The 21,705-nt window shown below is 49.1% G+C and overlaps 1 protein-coding gene across 2 annotated transcripts in view; it reads right to left on the minus strand.

Annotated features, from left to right (window-relative positions):
- anxa6 (annexin A6) overlaps positions 1–15,129 on the minus strand; it is a 70,128-nt gene extending 54,999 nt beyond the window's left edge. For both annotated transcript variants that reach the window (XM_072451432.1, XM_072451431.1), the window contains exons 1-2: positions 15,069–15,129; positions 2,707–2,748 (exon numbers count right to left, since the gene is read on the minus strand). In XM_072451432.1, the coding sequence (XP_072307533.1) occupies positions 2,707–2,709 (3 nt within the window). In that variant the 5' untranslated portion in view covers positions 2,710–2,748; positions 15,069–15,129. The remainder of the gene's footprint in view (positions 1–2,706; positions 2,749–15,068) is intronic.
- Between the last annotated feature and the right edge of the window lie 6,576 nt (positions 15,130–21,705).

Raw genomic sequence — 21,705 nt, forward strand, 5'->3', positions numbered from 1 at the left:
TGAACTATTTGTCTCCTTAAGAGTGGATCCACTTGAAGCTATTTCAAGAAACCAAACATATACATTACAAATACATTACATATACATTACAAATATATTACATATACATTACAAATATATTACATATACATTACAAATATATTACATATACATTACAAATACAGGAAATATTGTGTCTTCTCTCCTCAGCTGTGGAAACACTGCTGTAGTTTGTTATATCGTTGTCTCCTGGGAGATTAGGGGCTTTTTATTGTAGTTTTGTATGTTTTATATTGTTGGTTTGCGTTTGTCAGTTGTTGTTGTTGTTGCTTTTTACTATGGACCACGTGCCCGAAACAAAGACATTTATCTATAATCAAATATTTGTAAAAATGGACTATCATGTTATTTTATGTAACATCCATGTACTTCTTCAGTTACAGACAAAGCCCCAAATAAGCCCCAGAGAAGCGACGTCCACAACCAACTACCGAGACGTGCAAACGGCGACATATTCATCGAACGCCACAGATAAATGTGGATGATGTCAGCCGAAAACAGGCTCCTCCCCCTGCACCGCCGCTCACAGCCCGGACTGCAGCTGCTCAGCTCTGCACCAGGGCAAAGGGCCAAAATACTACACCTCGCTCCCCCTTCTGCACATGCTCAGTACGTCTCCTCTGTCCCTGGAACCTGTCACTCGTCTGGACAGCTGTAAGGCCTGGCACACCCGACAACAGGCAAACAAAAACCCTCTGGCAACGCAACCGAACGACCACCCACCCACTCACTACTTTGTCCCTGTCCTATATTCACAGAACTAATGCAATACTATCAATGAAAAGTGTCTAAAGAAGTAACTAACCAAGACTTAAAGGAGTTGTACCTGGTGTTTTTCCGTGTAGTTTATCATAGTGCGTAGGTTATAAGTATAGCAGACTAATATCTTCTTTAATATGGAATGACATCACGTGACAGGGGCATGAGGAGCGGCAGGTGCGACAGAAGACTGAAACTCGACACTTCAAAACTCCAAACACAAAGACTCCTGCCCCGTGGTCACTTTACATGTTTAATTACACTCTTTTACACCAGTTACATGTGATTGGGCTCATGTTTATACCAAATGCCCTTACATGCACCGTAACTTGAATTTAAGAACTACAGTAATGTCATTTTAAAGTAGCAATTATAAGTTCAGTAAAAACAAAAGACAAGAAAATCTACCCCAAGAACCATTGTAAGAGTAAGAGTACTTCTCCAGCAGTGACGAGTGGATCCTCCTGACATACTGCATACTGCATACTACTGTTACTACTACTGTTAGTACTACTGTTACTACTACTGTTACTACTACTATCGCCTCGGCACGTTTCCACTGGTTTGATCTGGAGCAGATCCACTGGCCAGAGCGAGATGATTGGATAAAACACGAATCAAGAGAGCAAAAAGCAGAAATCAACAGAAGATAATCATTTCTCACCAAACACTGAGATAAACCTTTATTTTCAGTGATGCTAACTTAAGTAGCATAGCATAACAAAGCTAGCACACGTTAGCATCAGCTGTTTCCTGTTTATCGACACACAGCACTCGGGTCAAGAGTCATTTAGAGTTACCAATTTTGCCTCACACATCATGTCTTTGGACGGCGGGAGGAGCCAGAGAACCCACGGTAACACGGGGAGAACATGCAGACTCCAGAGAGATCATGTGATGTTGGTCCGGGAATCGAACCCATGATCTCCTTCTTGGGAGGCACCGTGCACCCCTTTTCTGATTCTGAAAATGTATAATTCAGGCATCTTCAGATTTGATTTCGTTTGGGTGACGTCAGTTTGAGACGCTCCAGCGCTGCAAACTCAGTTAGAGTGAAAAGTGTGTTCAACACTCTTTGCGTTGCTTTTGCACGTTTCTGTTACACAATTTTTTTCCAGGAAAGTGAATTTCATCAAAACACTCACTTCTGAACGTGTCTGTAATGTAGGCGACATTATAGTATATAATATATACTGTATAAAGAAGTCTATGGTCGTGTGGTGGACGTCTGTGGAGCAGGATCTCTTCACTGTGGAACTCCTCCAGGTTTCTGCTTCTCCCAAAGTGTTCTGTAGTTTGTAGCAGAAGGAGGTCTAAGGATGGGGGATGTTTGCGCTTTCACTGTCGCCCTTCGAGGCCACTGCTGTTGTGATTTCAGGTGTTGCAAAATTGAATTGAATTAGGAAAAAGGGGGGTTTGGGGGGAATTATTGTCTATAGTATTTTGGAAGGTAAATTAAGCGTGATACTCAAATATGGTTCTCAGAAAACTTAAGAAGTCTTCACTTGAGACTCTGTGCCTGGTTTATCCTGAAGGAGCCTTTCACTTCACCTCCTTCACTGTTTGAACACTATAAACAGCCTAAATGTTGACACTGAACTGTGGACAGCAACTTTTTGGTTACAATTTCAACAAAAACGTGAATTCCTTAAATCAGTTGAAATGATTCATACAAAAAGCAGTGGAACAAAGATAAGAAGAAGAATAGTAAGAATTTTGATCCAGTTGATTTTGCTGGTTGATTTGGTCTTTAGTCCTGGTTTAGCCCTGGATTAGTCCTGGTTTAGCCCTGGTTTAATCCTGGTTTAGTCCTGGATTAGTCCTGGTTTAGTCCTGGTTTAGTCCTGGATTAGTCCTGGTTTAGTCCTGGTTTAGTCCTGGATTAGTCCTGGTTTAGTCCGTACTCACCATTTTTATTGTTGAGGTGGAATTTTGGTTGAATCACAAGATCTGAAAAACAAAAGCATGACAAGTCAGCACTGTTAGCCACTGTTAGCCACTGTTAGCCACTGTTAGCTACTGTTAGCCACTGTTAGCCACTGTTAGCCACTGTTAGCCACTGTTAGCCACTGCAGACATCCATCCATTTTCTACCGCTTGTTCCCTTGTTCCCTGCAGACATCAATACAGCTAATATTACACTGCAGTATGACTCCATATAATGTGTCTATGGGGACCTCACTGTGGGACCTCACTGTGGGACCTCACTAGGGGACCTCACTAGGGGACCTCACTGTGGGACCTCACTATGGGACCTCACTGTGGGACCTCACTATGGGACCTCACTAGGGGACCTCACTGTGGGACCTCACTAGGGGACCTCACTATGGGACCTCACTGTGGGACCTCACTGTGGGACCTCACTATGGGACCTCACTAGGGGACCTCACTGTGGGACCTCACTGTGGGACCTCACTGTGGGACCTCACTGTGGGACCTCACTAGGGGACCTCACTGTGGGACCTCACTATGGGACCTCACTAGGGGACCTCACTGTGGGACCTCACTGTGGGACCTCACTAGGGGACCTCACTAGGGGACCTCACTAGGGGACCTCACTGTGGGACCTCACTGTGGGACCTCACTAGGGGACCTCACTAGGGGACCTCACTGTGGGACCTCACTAGGGGACCTCACTATGGGACCTCACTGTGGGACCTCACTGTGGGACCTCACTATGGGACCTCACTAGGGGACCTCACTGTGGGACCTCACTGTGGGACCTCACTGTGGGACCTCACTAGGGGACCTCACTGTGGGACCTCACTATGGGACCTCACTGTGGGACCTCACTATGGGACCTCACTAGGGGACCTCACTATGGGACCTCACTAGGGGACCTCACTAGGGGACCTCACTAGGGGACCTCACTGTGGGACCTCACTGTGGGACCTCACTGTGGGACCTCACTATGGGACCTCACTAGGGGACCTCACTGTGGGACCTCACTGTGGGACCTCACTGTGGGACCTCACTAGGGGACCTCACTGTGGGACCTCACTATGGGACCTCACTAGGGGACCTCACTGTGGGACCTCACTGTGGGACCTCACTAGGGGACCTCACTATGGGACCTCACTGTGGGACCTCACTGTGGGACCTCACTATGGGACCTCACTAGGGGACCTCACTGTGGGACCTCACTGTGGGACCTCACTAGGGGACCTCACTGTGGGACCTCACTGTGGGACCTCACTGTGGGACCTCACTAGGGGACCTCACTGTGGGACCTCACTGTGGGACCTCACTAGGGGACCTCACTATGGGACCTCACTGTGGGACCTCACTGTGGGACCTCACTATGGGACCTCACTAGGGGACCTCACTGTGGGACCTCACTGTGGGACCTCACTATGGGACCTCACTAGGGGACCTCACTAGGGGACCTCACTAGGGGACCTCACTATGGGACCTCACTAGGGGACCTCACTATGGGACCTCACTAGGGGACCTCACTAGGGGACCTCACTAGGGGACCTCACTATGGGACCTCACTGTGGGACCTCACTAGAGGACCTCACTAGGGGACCTCACTAGGGGACCTCACTAGGGGACCTCACTTATGGGCCCTCACTAGGGGACCTCACAAAGTGTGGTCTGATAGCTGTTTTTAATGAAACATCATTTTAAATGTTTGTAGTAGAGTGATCCTCGTTTATCGCGGGGTCACGTTCCAAAAAGAACCCGCAATAGGCGAAATCCGCGAAGTAGAAACCTTTATTTTTTTACAGTTATTGTACAATAAAATACTCCATAAAACATTGAAGCTCACGTGCTCTCACCGGCCTCACAAACTTCAATTTGGCGGTTTTACGTACGTGTCCATATGAATCCATAACGTTATTGAAGACGCGGAGAGACTGTTTAGCCAATCAGAATGCAGAACACAATGCATGATGCAAATCCGTGAAGCAGCGAGAGCGTGAAAAGTGAACCGCGATATAGCGAGGGATCACTGTATTACACTTGGTTTTGACCATAACAAGTCTTTGTTACTTCTGGGTCACGTCGGCCGAGTTATTGATTAGACCTGGGTTAGTTCTAGTTTAACGAGAAAGTGTTAATGACTGTGACACTAAAACAGCCCATTTTAGTCTGTATTTCAATGTTTCCAGACAATTAATCATAACCAACTACTTCAACTCATGCATGTGTAGGATATTAGTTTAAACTGCATATTTCTGTATTCTGTACTTTATTAGGCCCGAGCGCCACAAGCTGGAGAGAGGCCTATTTGTCCCGTAAGACCGTGCGAAGCACTTTCGGCTGTGAAAGTGCTTAGTGCTCGCCCACTTCCAAACACTCACTAACGCTCTCCTCCTCACGCTCGCCCCGTGCACACATTTACTCTAAGAGTCAAGGAGCCATTTCCCTTCATATGTGAAGCAAAGGGGGGAAGACGCGACAGCGTCACGATTCAGCAGTCGGTCTAATTAAAGGTAAATTGCCTCCTCTTGTGGCGGTGGCGGCGAGGGCCGATCATTGCCGCTTGCGGCTAAATTTCTTATTCCTATTATAAGCTAGTTAGAAATATAGCTAGAAATGACATCCAAGTTTTTGATGGGTGGGATTGACAGACGTATTATCCAATCAGAGAAATGCAAAGTTTGAAACATGACAAAAATTTAAAAAAATTAAAAACAAAAAGGAATTGTGATTTACTGCACTATTTTCTTTCTAAATCCAAGCTAAATTTTTCGTGGAACAGCCAATAACTGACACAATTACACTGTTAGTAAGAGTGGAGATGTTCTACTGCCTGGAATGTTGAAATGTTCCACAGTTGCATTAACGTATCAAGCAGGTGTTCAGGGCAAGTTATAGGTCAGATCTGTGGAAAGGCGAACGGGCAGCTCACAGTTAGAACGTAATACTGTGTGAGATCTTATATGAATAATAAAAAAACAGTATTTGAAATACAAGTTGGATACATTGTTGGAGATAACTCTGAACTGTGTGGACAGGAGTGTTACTTGTCCTGGTGATTCGATGCAACACAAACATCAAAACATTGAACAATGAATAGCTCCAGATATATAAAAAAATAGGTAAGTAAAGTTAAAATAAGGTTGATGTTATGTACATAAATAAAATATGTGGTGCAATAAGAAGTGAAGAGAGCAGTGAGTGCAAGGAGGTGATGGAAGAGGTGATGGAGGAGGTGATGGAGGAGGTGATGGAGGAGGTGATGGAGGAGGTGATGGAGGAGGTGCTGGAGGAGGTGACGGAGGAGGTGATTGAGGAGGTGATGGAGGAGCTGCTGGAGGAGGTGACGTAGGAGGTGACGGAGGAGGTGCCGGAGGAGGTGCCGGAGGAGGTGATGGAGGAGGTGATGGAGGAGGTGATGGAGGAGGTGCTGGAGGAGGTGACGGAGGAGGTGACGGAGGAGGTGCTGGAGGAGGTGACGGAGGAGGTGACGGAGGAGGTGACGGAGGAGGTGACGGAGGAGGTGATGGAGGAGGTGCTGGAGGAGGTGATGGAGGAGGTGATGGAGGAGGTGATGGAGGAGGTGACGGAGGAGGTGACGGAGGAGGTGCTGGAGGAGGTGCTGGAGGAGGTGACGGAGGAGGTGGTGCTGGAGGAGGTGATGGAGGAGGTGACGGAGGAGGTGACGGAGGAGGTGCTGGAGGAGGTGCTGGAGGAGGTGACGGAGGAGGTGATGGAGGAGGTGATGGAGGAGGTGATGGAGGAGGTGATGGAGGAGGTGCTGGAGGAGGTGACGGAGGAGGTGACGGAGGAGGTGATGGAGGAGGTGACGGAGGAGGTGATGGAGGAGGTGATTGAGGAGGTGATGGAGGAGCTGCTGGAGGAGGTGACGGAGGAGGTGACGGAGGAGGTGCCGGAGGAGGTGCCGGAGGAGGTGATGGAGGAGGTGATGGAGGAGGTGATGGAGGAGGTGCTGGAGGAGGTGACGGAGGAGGTGACGGAGGAGGTGACGGAGGAGGTGATGGAGGAGGTGCTGGAGGAGGTGATGGAGGAGGTGATGGAGGAGGTGATGGAGGAGGTGACGGAGGAGGTGACGGAGGAGGTGCTGGAGGAGGTGCTGGAGGAGGTGGTGCTGGAGGAGGTGATGGAGGAGGTGACGGAGGAGGTGACGGAGGAGGTGCTGGAGGAGGTGCTGGAGGAGGTGACGGAGGAGATGACGGAGGAGGTGACGGAGGAGGTGACGGAGGAGGTGCTGGAGGAGGTGATGGAGGAGGTGATGGAGGAGGTGACGGAGGAGATGACGGAGGAGGTGACGGAGGAGGTGACGGAGGAGGTGCTGGAAGAGGTGATGGAGGAGGTGATGGAGGAGGTGACGGAGGAGGTGTGATGGAGGAGGTGATGGAGGAGGTGATGGAGGAGGTGCTGGAGGAGGTGACGGAGGAGGTGACGGAGGAGGTGCTGGAGGAGGTGACGGAGGAGGTGACGGAGGAGGTGACGGAGGAGGTGCTGGAGGAGGTGATGGAGGAGGTGCTGGAGGAGGTGATGGAGGAGGTGATGGAGGAGGTGACGGAGGAGGTGCTGGAGGAGGTGCTGGAGGAGGTGCTGGAGGAGGTGATGGAGGAGGTGCTGGAGGAGGTGCTGGAGGAGGTGACGGAGGAGGTGTGATGGAGGAGGTGATGGAGGAGGTGATGGAGGAGGTGAAGGAGGAGGTGACGGAGGAGGTGACGGAGGAGGTGCTGGAGGAGGTGACGGAGGAGATGACGGAGGAGGTGACGGAGGAGGTGCTGGAGGAGGTGCTGGAGGAGGTGATGGAGGAGGTGATGGAGGAGGTGACGGAGGAGGTGACGGAGGAGGTGCTGGAGGAGGTGCTGGAGGAGGTGACGGAGGAGATGACGGAGGAGGTGACGGAGGAGGTGACGGAGGAGGTGCTGGAGGAGGTGATGGAGGAGGTGATGGAGGAGGTGCTGGAGGAGGTGACGGAGGAGGTGTGATGGAGGAGGTGATGGAGGAGGTGATGGAGGAGGTGCTGGAGGAGGTGATGGAGGAGGTGCTGGAGGAGGTGATGGAGGAGGTGATGGAGGAGGTGATGGAGGTGATGGAGGAGGAGATGGAGGAGGTGATGGAGGAGGTGCTGGAGGAGGTGATGGAGGAGGTGCTGGAGGAGGTGACGGAGGAGGTGATGGAGGAGATGGAGGAGGTGACGGAGGAGGTGCTGGAGGAGGTGATGGAGGAGGTGATGGAGGAGGAGACGGAGGAGGTGACGGAGGAGGTGACGGAGGAGGTGACGGAGGAGGTGACGGAGAAGGAGATGGAGGAGGAGATGGAAGAGGTGCTGGAGGAGGTGATGGAGGAGGTGCTGGAGGAGGTGATGGAGGAGGTGATGGAGGAGGTGCTGGAGGAGGTGATGGAGGAGGTGATGGAGGAGGTGATGGAGGAGGTGACGGAGGAGGTGCTGGAGGAGGTGATGGAGGAGGTGCTGGAGGAGGTGATGGAGGAGGTGATGGAGGAGGTGACGGAGGAGGTGCTGGAGGAGGTGATGGAGGAGGTGATGGAGGAGGTGCTGGAGGAGGTGATGGAGGAGGTGATGGAGGAGGTGATGGAGGAGGTGATGGAGGAGGTGATGGAGGAGGTGCTGGAGGAGGTGATGGAGGAGGTGATGGAGGAGGTGCTGGAGGAGGTGATGGAGGAGGTGCTGGAGGAGGTGACGGAGGAAGTGACGGAGGAGGTGATGGAGGAGGTGATGGAGGAGGTGATGGAGGAGGTGACGGAGGAGGTGACGGAGGAGGTGACGGAGAAGGAGACGGAGGAGGAGATGGAGGAGGTGATGGAGGAGGTGATGGAGGAGGTGTGATGGAGGAGGTGACGGAGGAGGTGCTGGAGGAGGTGACGGAGGAGGTGCTGGAGGAGGTGATGGAGGAGGTGATGGAGGAGGTGATGGAGGAGGTGCTGGAGGAGGTGATGGAGGAGGTGATGGAGGAGGTGATGGAGGAGGTGTGATGGAGGAGGTGACGGAGGAGGTGCTGGAGGAGGTGACGGAGGAGGTGCTGGAGGAGGTGATGGAGGAGGTGATGGAGGAGGTGATGGAGGAGGTGCTGGAGGAGGTGATGGAGGAGGTGATGGAGGAGGTGATGGAGGAGGTGCTGGAGGAGGTGATGGAGGAGGTGACGGAGGAGGTGACGGAGGAGGTGACGGAGGAGGTGCTGGAGGAGGTGATGGAGGAGGTGATGGAGGAGGTGCTGGAGGAGGTGATGGAGGAGGTGATGGAGGAGGTGCTGGAGGAGGTGATGGAGGAGGTGATGGAGGAGTTGATGGAGGAGGTGACGGAGGAGGTGCTGGAGGAGGTGATGGAGGAGGTGCTGGAGGAGGTGATGGAGGAGGTGATGGAGGAGGTGACGGAGGAGGTGACGGAGGAGGTGACGGAGGAGGTGCTGGAGGAGGTGATGGAGGAGGTGATGGAGGAGGTGCTGGAGGAGGTGATGGAGGAGGTGATGGAGGAGGTGATGGAGGAGGTGTGATGGAGGAGGTGACGGAGGAGGTGCTGGAGGAGGTGACGGAGGAGGTGCTGGAGGAGGTGATGGAGGAGGTGATGGAGGAGGTGATGGAGGAGGTGCTGGAGGAGGTGATGGAGGAGGTGATGGAGGAGGTGATGGAGGAGGTGCTGGAGGAGGTGATGGAGGAGGTGACGGAGGAGGTGACGGAGGAGGTGACGGAGGAGGTGCTGGAGGAGGTGATGGAGGAGGTGATGGAGGAGGTGCTGGAGGAGGTGATGGAGGAGGTGATGGAGGAGGTGCTGGAGGAGGTGATGGAGGAGGTGATGGAGGAGTTGATGGAGGAGGTGACGGAGGAGGTGCTGGAGGAGGTGATGGAGGAGGTGCTGGAGGAGGTGATGGAGGAGGTGATGGAGGAGGTGACGGAGGAGGTGCTGGAGGAGGTGATGGAGGAGGTGATGGAGGAGGTGATGGAGGAGGTGCTGGAGGAGGTGATGGAGGAGGTGATGGAGGAGGTGCTGGAGGAGGTGATGGAGGAGGTGCTGGAGGAGGTGACGGAGGAAGTGACGGAGGAGGTGATGAAGGAGGTGATGGAGGAGGTGATGAAGGAGGTGATGGAGGAGGTGATGGAGGAGGTGATGGAGGAGGTGATGGAGGAGGTGATGGAGGAGGTGCTGCAGGAGGTGATGGAGGAGGTGCTGGAGGAGGTGACGGAGGAAGTGACGGAGGAGGTGATGAAGGAGGTGATGGAGGAGGTGATGAAGGAGGTGATGGAGGAGGTGATGGAGGAGATGATGGAGGAGGTGATGGAGGAGGTGATGGAGGAGATGATGGAGGAGGTGAAAAAGGAGGTGATGAAGGAGGTGATGGAGGAGGTGAGGACTCAATGATGGCCGTGTAGAACTGCTCCATCATCAGTTTGTCTTTCCTCAGCTGCTGCAGGAAGTTCATCCTCTGCTGGAGCTTCATGATGAGGAGCTGATGGTGGCTCCTCCCACTTTAGGTCCTGGTGATGGTGGCTCCTCCCACTTGAGGTCCTGGTGATGGTGGCTCCTCCCACTTTAGGTCCTGGTGATGGTGGTGGTGAGGAAGTGGGAGGAGTCTACAGTGGAGATAGGGGGGTCTGTCAGGGTGAGGGGGGCTGTGACTTTCCTGAAGTCCACGATCATCTCCACTGTCTTCTGGGCGTTGAGCTCCATGTTGTTCCCGCTGCACCAGGACACCAGCCGCTCCACCTCCTGTAACAGACTCATCCCCGTCTGAGATGAGCCCGATGAGGGTGGTGTCGTCATGGTGATGAGGGTGGTGCCGTCCGCAAACTTAATTAGTTTTACAGAGTCGTGACTGGAGGTGCAGCAGTTTGTCACAGGGAGAAGAGCAGGGGAGAAAGTACACAGCCCTGTGGAGCTCCTGTGCTGATGGTCCCAGTGTCTGAGACGTTTTTGATTCTTCAGCAATGATCCTGATCCTTTCAGTTCTGCTTTGAGTCTGAGCAGCTCAGTTTATAACATCCACCATAAAGAGCACAACATCCTCTCTATCCACGACCAAGGTATTCTCATTCATTCTGGAACCTTCACACTTGGAACCTTCACACTTGGAACCTTCACACTTGGAACCTTCACACTTGGAACCTTCACACTTGGAACCTTCACACTTGGAACCTTCACACTTGGGAGCAGCGCTGGCTTCTCTCACGAGAAAGAAACAGACAAGAGTCCATATATGGTCTTGTGACGTTCTTCTTTGGTGTTCCAGCAGGTGGAGCAATGGACTCTGAATTGGGGGTTTGAACTGTCCGTACAGAAGTCTCAAGTGATTGGTTTCTTCAATGGGCATAAGGACGTCTCCCTTAGACTGCATGGGCAGGTGCGTGAACAGGTCAGGGAAGTGAGGTTCTTGGGAGTCATCTTGACGAGAGGCTTAGTTGGCGACAGCACATTGATCAGGTCAGTGGTAAATGCAAAAAGGTGAATAAGCTGCTTCGTTGTCTGTCCGTCCAGGACTGGGGGGCCAGGACTGGGGGGCCAGGACTGGGGGGCCAGGACTGGGGGGCCAGGACTGGGGGGCCAGGACTGGGGGGCCAGCAGAAGGTTGCTCCTGAGTATTCATCGGGCCATCATGAGGGACATTATGGCTGTATAGTCTACATGTCTGCGGCTGAGACTAACTTAATGAAGCTTGATGTGGAGCCCGGGCCTTGTGCATCTGCTGCAGGACTTTCAGGACCTCCCCTGACTCGGCGCGGCAGGTTGAAATTTGAACATAGTTGCACTTTATATTTTTACGAACTCCTGCTTTGGCATTAGCACGATTAACCTGGAATTTGGTGAGACTCATCTTCATGAGTGGACCATCAAAAGTTATGCACATTTTATTCTAAGCTTCACGATTCCCCGATAATTTAACATTAAACGACTCTTTGAGTCGGGGCAAAAAAAAATAAATTACAAAATGTATCAAATTTTGCACAAAATTCTATTTTGACAATTGCCAATAAAAAAGCCCAAAACACCCATGTCATATTTGTAGCCGATTTTCAATTCGATTCAATTTATTTTTGTAACGCCCAAAATCACAACAACGGTTTCCTCTGAGGGCGACAGTGAGAAACGGATTAAACGATGTCTGTGGGACGAGGGACGATCCATGTTATTCCAATGGTGAAATCGCTTACAATTAAAGGTGGTATGGACGATTTTTTTTCAGAACATTTTTTATCATATTTCCTCGTGGCGTGGATAAATCATTTGTCCTGCCACGTATCAATCATAAAACGCACCTGTCGCTCACCTGCAGCCGCGTCAGGCTCGTCCACACGTTTCCGCGTGCCTAAGTGCATGGATCTATCATAATATAGTTCCCTCAGTGTACGGGGCAAAATGAAGACGGAGAAAGACAGTTCGAGCTGACGCAGAAGTGGACAGAAATCTACGGGAGACGAGAGATGTGATGAGATCTGTTGCGCTAATAAACAAACGCACATGTGTGTTGTATCAGTCCGCACGGGGGAGTGGCATGAGCACGGGGGAGTGGCATGAGCACGGGGGAGTGGCATGAGCACTTCCACCTGCGTTCTCAAATCGCCCAAAAATCGTCCATACCGCCTTTAACGAACTCTTTGGGCCGATTAACCTGGAATTTGATGTGAATCATTTCCAGATTTTTATTTTAAGTTTCACGGACTTTGTTCGGCGAAGCTGCAAACTTCTCCTTTTATATGAAAGTCTCTTGTGTTGTCGGGCGGCAGTGGCGAGGGCCGATCATCGCCGCTTGCGGCTATATTTAGGCCCGAGCGCCACAAGCTGGCGAGAGGCCTATCAATCTCGTAAGGCCGTGCGAAGCACGGCTGCGAAAGTGCGCACGTAGTGCGCACGAAATCGAGCGCGAAGCGCTTGCCCACTTCCAAACACTCACTAACGCACTCCTCCACTCATGCACGCCCCGTGCATACTAATTAGTTGTAGGAAAATGGAACATTACCGTTGTAAACGGGCGAAGCCCGTGCAAAAGTTCGCACTAAACGAGCACTTTACATTGGGATGACGACCGCGAAGCGGTCGTCATCCCCATATAAAGCACTCATTTGCGCTAAGTAGCTCACGAATACGTTCCCCATCTCTTGCATGTTCCGTGCATATAAACATGTGATGCAAAAATTGAACATTATTACTGTATAGAGGGCCAAAAACACAAAGTGGGCGGAGCCCACTCAAAATTAACGAAAGTACCCGTCAGTGACCAGGGACCCACACCATGAGGTAGGAAAGCGCGAGCGCTTTCCGAAAATGTATAGTTTATGATATTTGAAAAATGGGAAACATTGTTTTCGCATCGGAATATTCTTCTTCTTCTTCTTCTTCTCGGGACCAACCCCCCTATTTTTCACCCAGTGAACATTGACGAAAAGTCACAAAAATGTTCACACCTCTAAAAATCGTGCCTCTCTACATTCTGGCTATTTCCCTTTTCTAAAATAAAAAAAATTGGCGCGTCAGCGCCCCCAAATGTACCAAAAATGCATTGAGAGATGGGAAATGACCCAAAAAAAATCTGATCGTAGAATCATGAAATTTGGTGCAGAGGTAGATGGTGACAAGAGAAGTAAAAAATATTATTACGGCAACGCCGTCCACCCAACCAAATGTCGGCCATATTGCTTCAAAAATGGCTAAACATGATTTTGGAGTTTTTCCAAACGTTGTACTTTTACGAACTCCCCCCAGGGCGTTGGCCCTAAAAAGCTGAAATTTGGTGAAAATGCTACTGAGGAGTGGGACATCAAAAGTTATCCAAATTACATTGATACCTCTCACGGTCTCTGTGCGGCGAAGCCGCAAACTGTAGCTAGAATTTCAGAAATCTCCCAAATTTAACATTTCTGCCGTTTGCGCAGATAAAGTCCGAATTGCGTCAAATTAGAATCAGTTGTTAAACTCTTTGCCCTAAACCTACTTGAAGTTAAATAAATTCATTTGGCGCCACAGCGCCCCCTACAGATTTTATATGGAGGTTAAATGTTTAGTTTTGAGAAATTATATGAAATTTGACACACAACTCAATTTTAGCATCCCCATCAAAAAAGTCAATGAGACCCATGTCATAATTGTTATGGCGTTGCCGTAACGATGACCGAAACCTTCCATGTTATTCCAATGGGGAAATCGCCAGAACATGTTTACACTTTAGACTTTCACAAACTCCTCCCCCTCAGGGCGTCAGCCCTATTAACCTGAAATTTGGTGAGACTCATCTTCAGGACCATCAAAAGTTATCCACATTTTTATTCAAAGAGCCACGGTGTCTGTGCGGCAAAGCCGCACATTTTGCCAAGAATTCAAAATAAAATTGCTTTTTGATGTAAAACAAAGGGGAGAAGATGTGACAGCGTCACAGATTCAGCAGTAGGCGTAATAAAAGGACAATTTGGGCGCGTTAGCGCCCCCTCCTCTTGCGGTGTGGCGGCGGCGTGGCGAGGGCCGATCATTGCCGCTTGCGGCTATATTTATTATTATTATTATTAATAATATTATTATTATTAATAATAATAATTTAATTATTATCATTATTAACATTATTTGTATTATTATTATTAACATTATTATTATTATTAGTGTAGAAATAGATTCAGTACTTTTACTCAATGAAAGTAAAACGTACATGAAAAATACTGCACATGTGTTTACAATGAGACTTTGTTAATAAGAGGTTATAATAAAGAGGTTAAAAGGCTATAATATTGATAAATGGACTAAACTCTTATATCTCCATCTCCTCCTTATGTATTACATTTATATATAATATAACAATATAATTTATTTTATAATTTACATTTACATTTGGAATGATTGATACACTTTATAAATATACTTTATAATTACACTTTAGTGCTTTTCTTTTCCATCCACTGAAAGGGAAAGTGTTTCTAAGGAACTTGTCACATTCTATTTCTCACATTTATTTCATTTTCTTTGAGGCGTGATTAGAATTATGTTTGTTAAAGTTGGACTCGTTCTTAAAATAGCCCGTTACATTTGGACAAGGCCGGACACGCCCGGGGACACGTCCGGGGACACGCCCGGGGACACGCCCGGGGACACGCCCGGGGACACGTCCTTCAGGAAGACAACTTCAGAACATGATCCAATGAAAAGTCACTTTAAACTAAGAACTTATGTTTTTACCACATTTTCAACAAGTTTCATTCCCACTTTTGGGACAAACGTCCCAAACTCACGCATGACGTACACATGTTCCCTATAATGTCCCCGCATGACGTCCACATGTCCCACATGCGCAGGACAAGCTCCAACACGTCTCTGTAAAAAGCTGTGTTTGACCCGGTTTGGGGCTTACCGTGTGTCACGTGTGTCCCGGAGGCTCCGAGCCGCAGAGTCCAGAGCGTCCAGTGTCCCGTTAACCCGGTGTGGGAGGAGCCGCTGCGTCACACGGGTGAACTGCAACCCGGAGTCTGCGCCGACAGGACCGCACCCAGAGGACCGCACCCAGAGGACCACGAGGACCACACCGAGGACCACACCGACAGGACCGCGCTGAGAGGACCGCGCTGAGAGGATCACACCGAGAGGACCGCACCCAGAGGACCGCGCTGAGAGGACCGCGCTGAGAGGACCGCTTTCACATGTCAGAACTTTAGTCTTGGTTTATTTGTTTTTTAGGATGAAAAGAGGAGTGAACAGGAGCAGAAGAAGAGCAGGAGAAAACAGACTTTACAATGAATTAACTCCATTTATTTGTAACATCAGCAGTTTCATGTTGTTGTTGTTGTTGTCGTTGTTGTTTTATGGCGGTTGGCATCCAAGGAATATCTTATCTTATCTTATCAATTGTTGCATTACCGCCAGACTAAGGTTCTTTATATAAGACGCAGTGTTTGTCTCCACAGTGCGGCTTTATCTGATGCACAGCGCCCTCTTGTGGACACTTGAGTAATGCACAGGTTTGATGAAGCGTGAGGACCGTTACTTAGGTAAAAGTAAAACCGTTACTTAGGTAAAAGTACAGATACAGAAGCAAAGTAATAGTACTAGTAGTAACACTACTGTAGCACCAGTTCAAAATGTATTTCAAAGTAAAATGTTAAAAATATTTCACACACATTTTGAAATTAACATAAAAACGTCGTGACTTTGATCTGATTTTTAGTCAAAGAAAGAAACTGAATTGATCATTTAATTTATTAATTAGTCCATTATATTCACTTTTTTCACTGTCGGCTCTTGTGTTTGTTGAAGGAGTTCATCATCGATCCAGATACTGAAGTATTTGTACTTGTTCGATCACATGACCATCAACGCTTTTACATATATAATTATCTTCTTCAGGTTTTACAGGAGAGTTGTGCTTGTGGATAAAACAGTCATTGTTTTGGGGAGAGCTAATTTTCTGGTTTCATACGGGTTGTGACCGCCAGGGGGCATTGGCAAGAATGCACTGGGAGAGATGATCCAGGGTTTTCTCTTTATTAAAGGTTTTAGTCAAATAATACTGGTGGTTGGTATTTGCAGAGCAGTTATTGATTATGTAAATACGTGTGTGTTTTTTTTATCACGCACACCAAACAAAAACCACAAGCTCTACACGATGTGGGAGAAAACAACTAAAACGCTGCAAACACGTAGCATCCTCAACCTAACTTGCCTATGCTAACGCGTGATTGGCTACTCGACCTGTCAATCAGGCACCTGGCAGAAACGGGGCGGGTCCTTCGTCACAGTCATATTTCATATTTCCTGCTCCTCCTCACACAGATGTGGCTCGTAAATGTGTTTAACCTGAAGGTGAAATTTAGATCTTCAAAATCCAAGAGTCTGATTAATATCTATGTGCGACTACTGACCCTCTGCACCTTCTGCTCAGTCAGACCCTCCTCTGCACCTTCTGCTCAGTCTGACCCTCCTCTGCACCTTCTGCTCAGTCTGACCCTCCTCTGCACCTTCTGCTCAGTCAGACCTTCTCTGCACCTTCTGCTCAGTCAGACCTTCTCTGCACCTTCTGCTCAGTCTGACCTTCTCTGCACCTTCTGCTCAGTCTGACCTTCTCTGCACCTTCTGCTCAGTCAGACCTTCTCTGCACCTTCTGCTCAGTCAGACCTTCTCTGCACCTTCTGCTCAGTCAGACCTTCTCTGCACCTTCTGCTCAGTCTGACCTTCTCTGCACCTTCTGCTCAGTCAGACCTTCTCTGCACCTTCTGCTCAGTCTGACCTTCTCTGCACCTTCTGCTCAGTCTGACCTTCTCTGCACCTTCTGCTCAGTCAGACCTTCTCTGCACCTTCTGCTCAGTCAGACCTTCTCTGCACCTTCTGCTCAGTCAGACCTTCTCTGCACCTTCTGCTCAGTCTGACCTTCTCTGCACCTTCTGCTCAGTCTGACCTTCTCTGCACCTTCTGCTCAGTCAGACCTTCTCTGCACCTTCTGCTCTGTCAGACCTTCTCTGCACCTTCTGCTCAGTCTGACCTTCTCTGCACCTTCTGCTCAGTCAGACCTTCTCTGCACCTTCTGCTCAGTCAGACCTTCTCTGCACCTTCTGCTCAGTCTGACCTTCTCTGCACCTTCTGCTCAGTCAGACCTTCTCTGCACCTTCTGCTCAGTCTGACCCTCCTCTGCACCTTCTGCTCAGTCTGACCCTCTCTGCACCTTCTGCTCAGTCTGACCTCTGCACCTTCTGCTCAGTCTGACCCTCTCCTCTGCACCTTCTGCTCAGTCTGACCCTCTCCTCTGCACCTTCTGCTCAGTCTGACCCTCTCCTCTGCACCCCTCTCCTCTGCACCTTCTGCTCAGTCTGACCCTCTCCTCTGCACCTTCTGCTCAGTCAGACCTTCTCTGCACCTTCTGCTCAGTCTGACCCTCCTCTGCACCTTCTGCTCAGTCTGACCCTCTCCACTGCACCCCCTGCTCAGTCTGACCTCCTCTGCACCTTCTGCTCAGTCTGACCCTCTCTGCACCTTCTGCTCAGTCTGACCTCCTCTGCACCTTCTGCTCAGTCTGACCCTCTCTGCACCTTCTGCTCAGTCAGACCTTCTCTGCACCTTCTGCTCAGTCTGACCTCTGCACCTTCTGCTCAGTCTGACCCTCTCCTCTGCACCTTCTGCTCAGTCTGACCCTCTCCTTTGCACCTTCTGCTCAGTCTGACCCTCTCCTCTGCACCCCTCTCCTCTGCACCTTCTGCTCAGTCTGACCCTCTCCTCTGCACCTTCTGCTCAGTCAGACCTTCTCTGCACCTTCTGCTCAGTCTGACCCTCCTCTGCACCTTCTGCTCAGTCTGACCCTCCTCTGCACCTTCTGCTCAGTCTGACCTCCTCTGCACCTTCTGCTCAGTCTGACCTCCTCTGCACCTTCTGCTCAGTCTGACCTCCTCTGCACCTTCTGCTCAGTCTGACCCTCCTCTGCACCTTCTGCTCAGTCTGACCTCCTCTGCATCTTCTGCTCAGTCTGACCTCCTCTGCACCTTCTGCTCAGTCTGACCCTCCTCTGCACCTTCTGCTCAGTCTGACCTCCTCTGCACCTTCTGCTCAGTCTGACCTCCTCTGCACCTTCTGCTCAGTCTGACCTCCTCTGCACCTTCTGCTCAGTCTGACCCTCCTCTGCACCTTCTGCTCAGTCTGACCTCCTCTGCATCTTCTGCTCAGTCTGACCTCCTCTGCACCTTCTGCTCAGTCTGACCCTCCTCTGCACCTTCTGCTCAGTCTGACCTCCTCTGCACCTTCTGCTCAGTCTGACCTCCTCTGCACCTTCTGCTCAGTCTGACCTCTGCACCTTCTGCTCAGTCTGACCCTCTCCTCTGCACCTTCTGCTCAGTCTGACCCTCTCCTCTGCACCTTCTGCTCAGTCTGACCCTCTCCTCTGCACCCCTCTCCTCTGCACCTTCTGCTCAGTCAGACCTTCTCTGCACCTTCTGCTCAGTCTGACCCTCCTCTGCACCTCCTGCTCAGTCTGACCCTCTCCTCTGCACCTTCTGCTCAGTCTGACCCTCCTCTGCACCTTCTGCTCAGTCTGACCCTCCTCTGCACCTCCTGCTCAGTCTGACCTCCTCTGCACCTTCTTCTCTCTCATTACATTTAAGAACAAAACAAACACACGTGTCAAGAGTCCAGCATTTAATCAAATAAACGTGATTCCAGAGCGAACAAAGAGAACATTTGTACTTCCTCCTCTAAAGTCCTGGCCCAATCAGGATCCAGCGCACTTGAAACCTCGTCCAATCATAGTACAGCTTCTCCCCAAACCAGGAAGTCCTCTGTTTAAAGCTACAGAAATAAGTTGAACAGAATACAATCATTAAAAGGTAAAGAACATTTCAGAACGAGGATCAGATTCTCTGCAGAAACACAAAAGAGCAATTAACATTATTGACCAATCAGAGCAAAGCAATATTCACATCCATGGAGCAGTTAAAGGTGCACTATGGAATATTCCTGGTGGAGGCGCTACGACCGGCGCGTCTCCGTGTGGATGAAACAGACACAGGTGATAGAATGTTTAAAGCTGCAGCGGGACGTCCCAGAGAAACAACATCTCCATAGAGACCAGCAGGGGGCGGAGCTCCAACAATGAGCCACGCCCTCCAGTTCACTTCAGAGCTCTTTGGTTCTGTTCATACGTCTCCAGAAGCACAGGCTGACGTCACCCAAATATAACTCATGTTTTCTTCACAAATAATACTCTAAATTGTACTTTTTAAACATAAGATCGAGCTCAGCACAATAAACATTCAGCTTTAGCCCGTCTCACAGCGCCACAACCTGGAATGACTAGAGCAAACAGGAAACTATTTCACTTCTGACACGCCGCTACGCCACGTTTGAACTGGATATTAAGAAATTATGCTCTGGAAATATATATTTTTGCTCTTGATTTGTGTGTTTCCTGTGCGTCGATAAACAGGAAACAGCTGATGCCAACATAGCTCTGTTTGGCATGTGGGCTCGACATACCGTTAGCATGATGCAGCGTGTAGACGTTAGCATAATGCAGCGTGTAGACGTTAGCATGATGCAGCGTGTAGACGTTAGCATGATGCAGCGTGTAGACGTTAGCATGATGCAGCGTGTAGACGTTAGCATGATGCAGCGTGTAGACGTTAGCATGATGCAGCGTGTAGACGTTAGCATGATGCAGCGTGTAGACGTTAGCATGATGCAGCGTGTAGACGTTAGCATGATGCAGCGTGTAGACGTTAGCATAATGCAGCGTGTAGACGTTAGCATAATGCAGCGTGTAGACGTTAGCATAATACAGCGTGTAGACGTTAGCATGATGCAGCGTGTAGACGTTAGCATGATGCAGCGTGTAGACGTTAGCATAATGCAGCGTGTAGACGTTAGCATAATGCAGCGTGTAGACGTTAGCATAATGCGTGTAGACGTTAGCATAATGCGTGTAGACGTTAGCATAATGCGTGTAGACGTTAGCATAATGCAGCGTGTAGACGTTAGCATAATGCGTGTAGACGTTAGCATAATGCAGCGTGTAGACGTTAGCATAATGCGGCGTGTAGACATTAGCATAATGCGTGTAGACGATAGCATAATGCAGCGTGTAGACGTTAGCATAATGCGTGTAGACGTTAGCATAATGCAGCGTGTAGACGTTAGCATAATACAGCGTGTAGACGTTAGCATAATGCAGCGTGTAGACGTTAGCATAATACAGCGTGTAGACGTTAGCATAATGCAGCGTGTAGACGTTAGCATAATACAGCGTGTAGACGTTAGCATGATGCAGCGGTTTAGCACGAGATCAAGTCAGCGTTTGGTGAGAAGTCGTTTTTTCTTTTTAAATCTCGCTCCAAAGCTCCAGGAGCCAAAATGAGCCAGAAACAAGTTCAGAGCCACGTTATATACGACTCTTTTACACTTAGATTCTAGTTTAGTCCAAAATCCAGCCTTTATTTAGCCAAAATAATGCAGTATTCTCAGGTTGCAGTATTCTCAGGTTGCAGTACTGCTCCAGGCATGTGAATATTTGTTCCCCGTATTTTAGGCAGTTCTGATCAAATAAAATCACATTCTACTTTCTGTGAGTCCTGGACTGCATTTCCCAGCATGCACCAGGGCTCGGAAAGGCCACCGTTTACATCCAGCAACCGCTAAACTCTAAAACAGTCATCTTTTACATCTTAGTCCAAAAATATATACGTTTGACACAATAAAGGACTTAAACATATTCCAGCATTCTTTGTTTGTCCAGCATGAAGTTTTAACAGTTACGAAAATAATGGAAGCAACTTATTTTACAGGAGTAAATATATCGACACTGCGGGATTTCAAATACACGGCAAAATATACATTCGATAAAGTGTAATTCAAGGATTCAATCTTGATTTATATTAAATGTACAACTAAATTATTATGAGCTATTTACTCTGCCAATGTGGTTTAGGCTTTTATAATGAAACATCCACATTTTAGACTTTTTGGAGCTTTTTAACAATGTTCTAACAATGTTCTCATCAAAAACATCCCTGGAGCTGCGTTTAGCTTCATTCACACACAATTTCTGCCTCAAATCACGCTCATTACAACTGTGTGCTCACATCAGCAGGTCAGGGGCAAGCTAGCTTTTTAGTTTCCCATGGTAATTCCTTCTGCTGCCAGGAGATGGAGCGCTAACACCAGTTAATGACGAGGGAAAACCTGACTGAGGTAAATGTACTTTAGGGGTTCCCCGTCAAGAATTGCATTTGCCAGAAATATTAAGCCCCGCCCCACAAGATCTACGTCCTCTTTGATTGGTCGGATGGGATATTTTGCTTTGAACCATCTGATCAAATATGTGTCTTTTTACTTTGTCCTTTCGTGGAGATGTTTAGGAGTAGAACCAGATAGTCTCCAGATAGTCTCCAGATAGTCTCCAGATAGTCTCCAGATAGTCTCCAGATAGTCTCCAGATAGTCTCCAGATAGTCTCCAGATAGTCTCCAGATAGTCTCCAGATAGTCTCCAGATAGTCTCCAGATAGTCTCCAGATAGTCT

This window comes from Eucyclogobius newberryi, unplaced genomic scaffold (genome assembly GCF_026437365.1).
Source record: "Eucyclogobius newberryi isolate DKJ021-1_F unplaced genomic scaffold, fEucNew1.0.hap1 SCAF_19, whole genome shotgun sequence".
Taxonomy (NCBI): domain Eukaryota; kingdom Metazoa; phylum Chordata; class Actinopteri; order Gobiiformes; family Gobiidae; genus Eucyclogobius; species Eucyclogobius newberryi.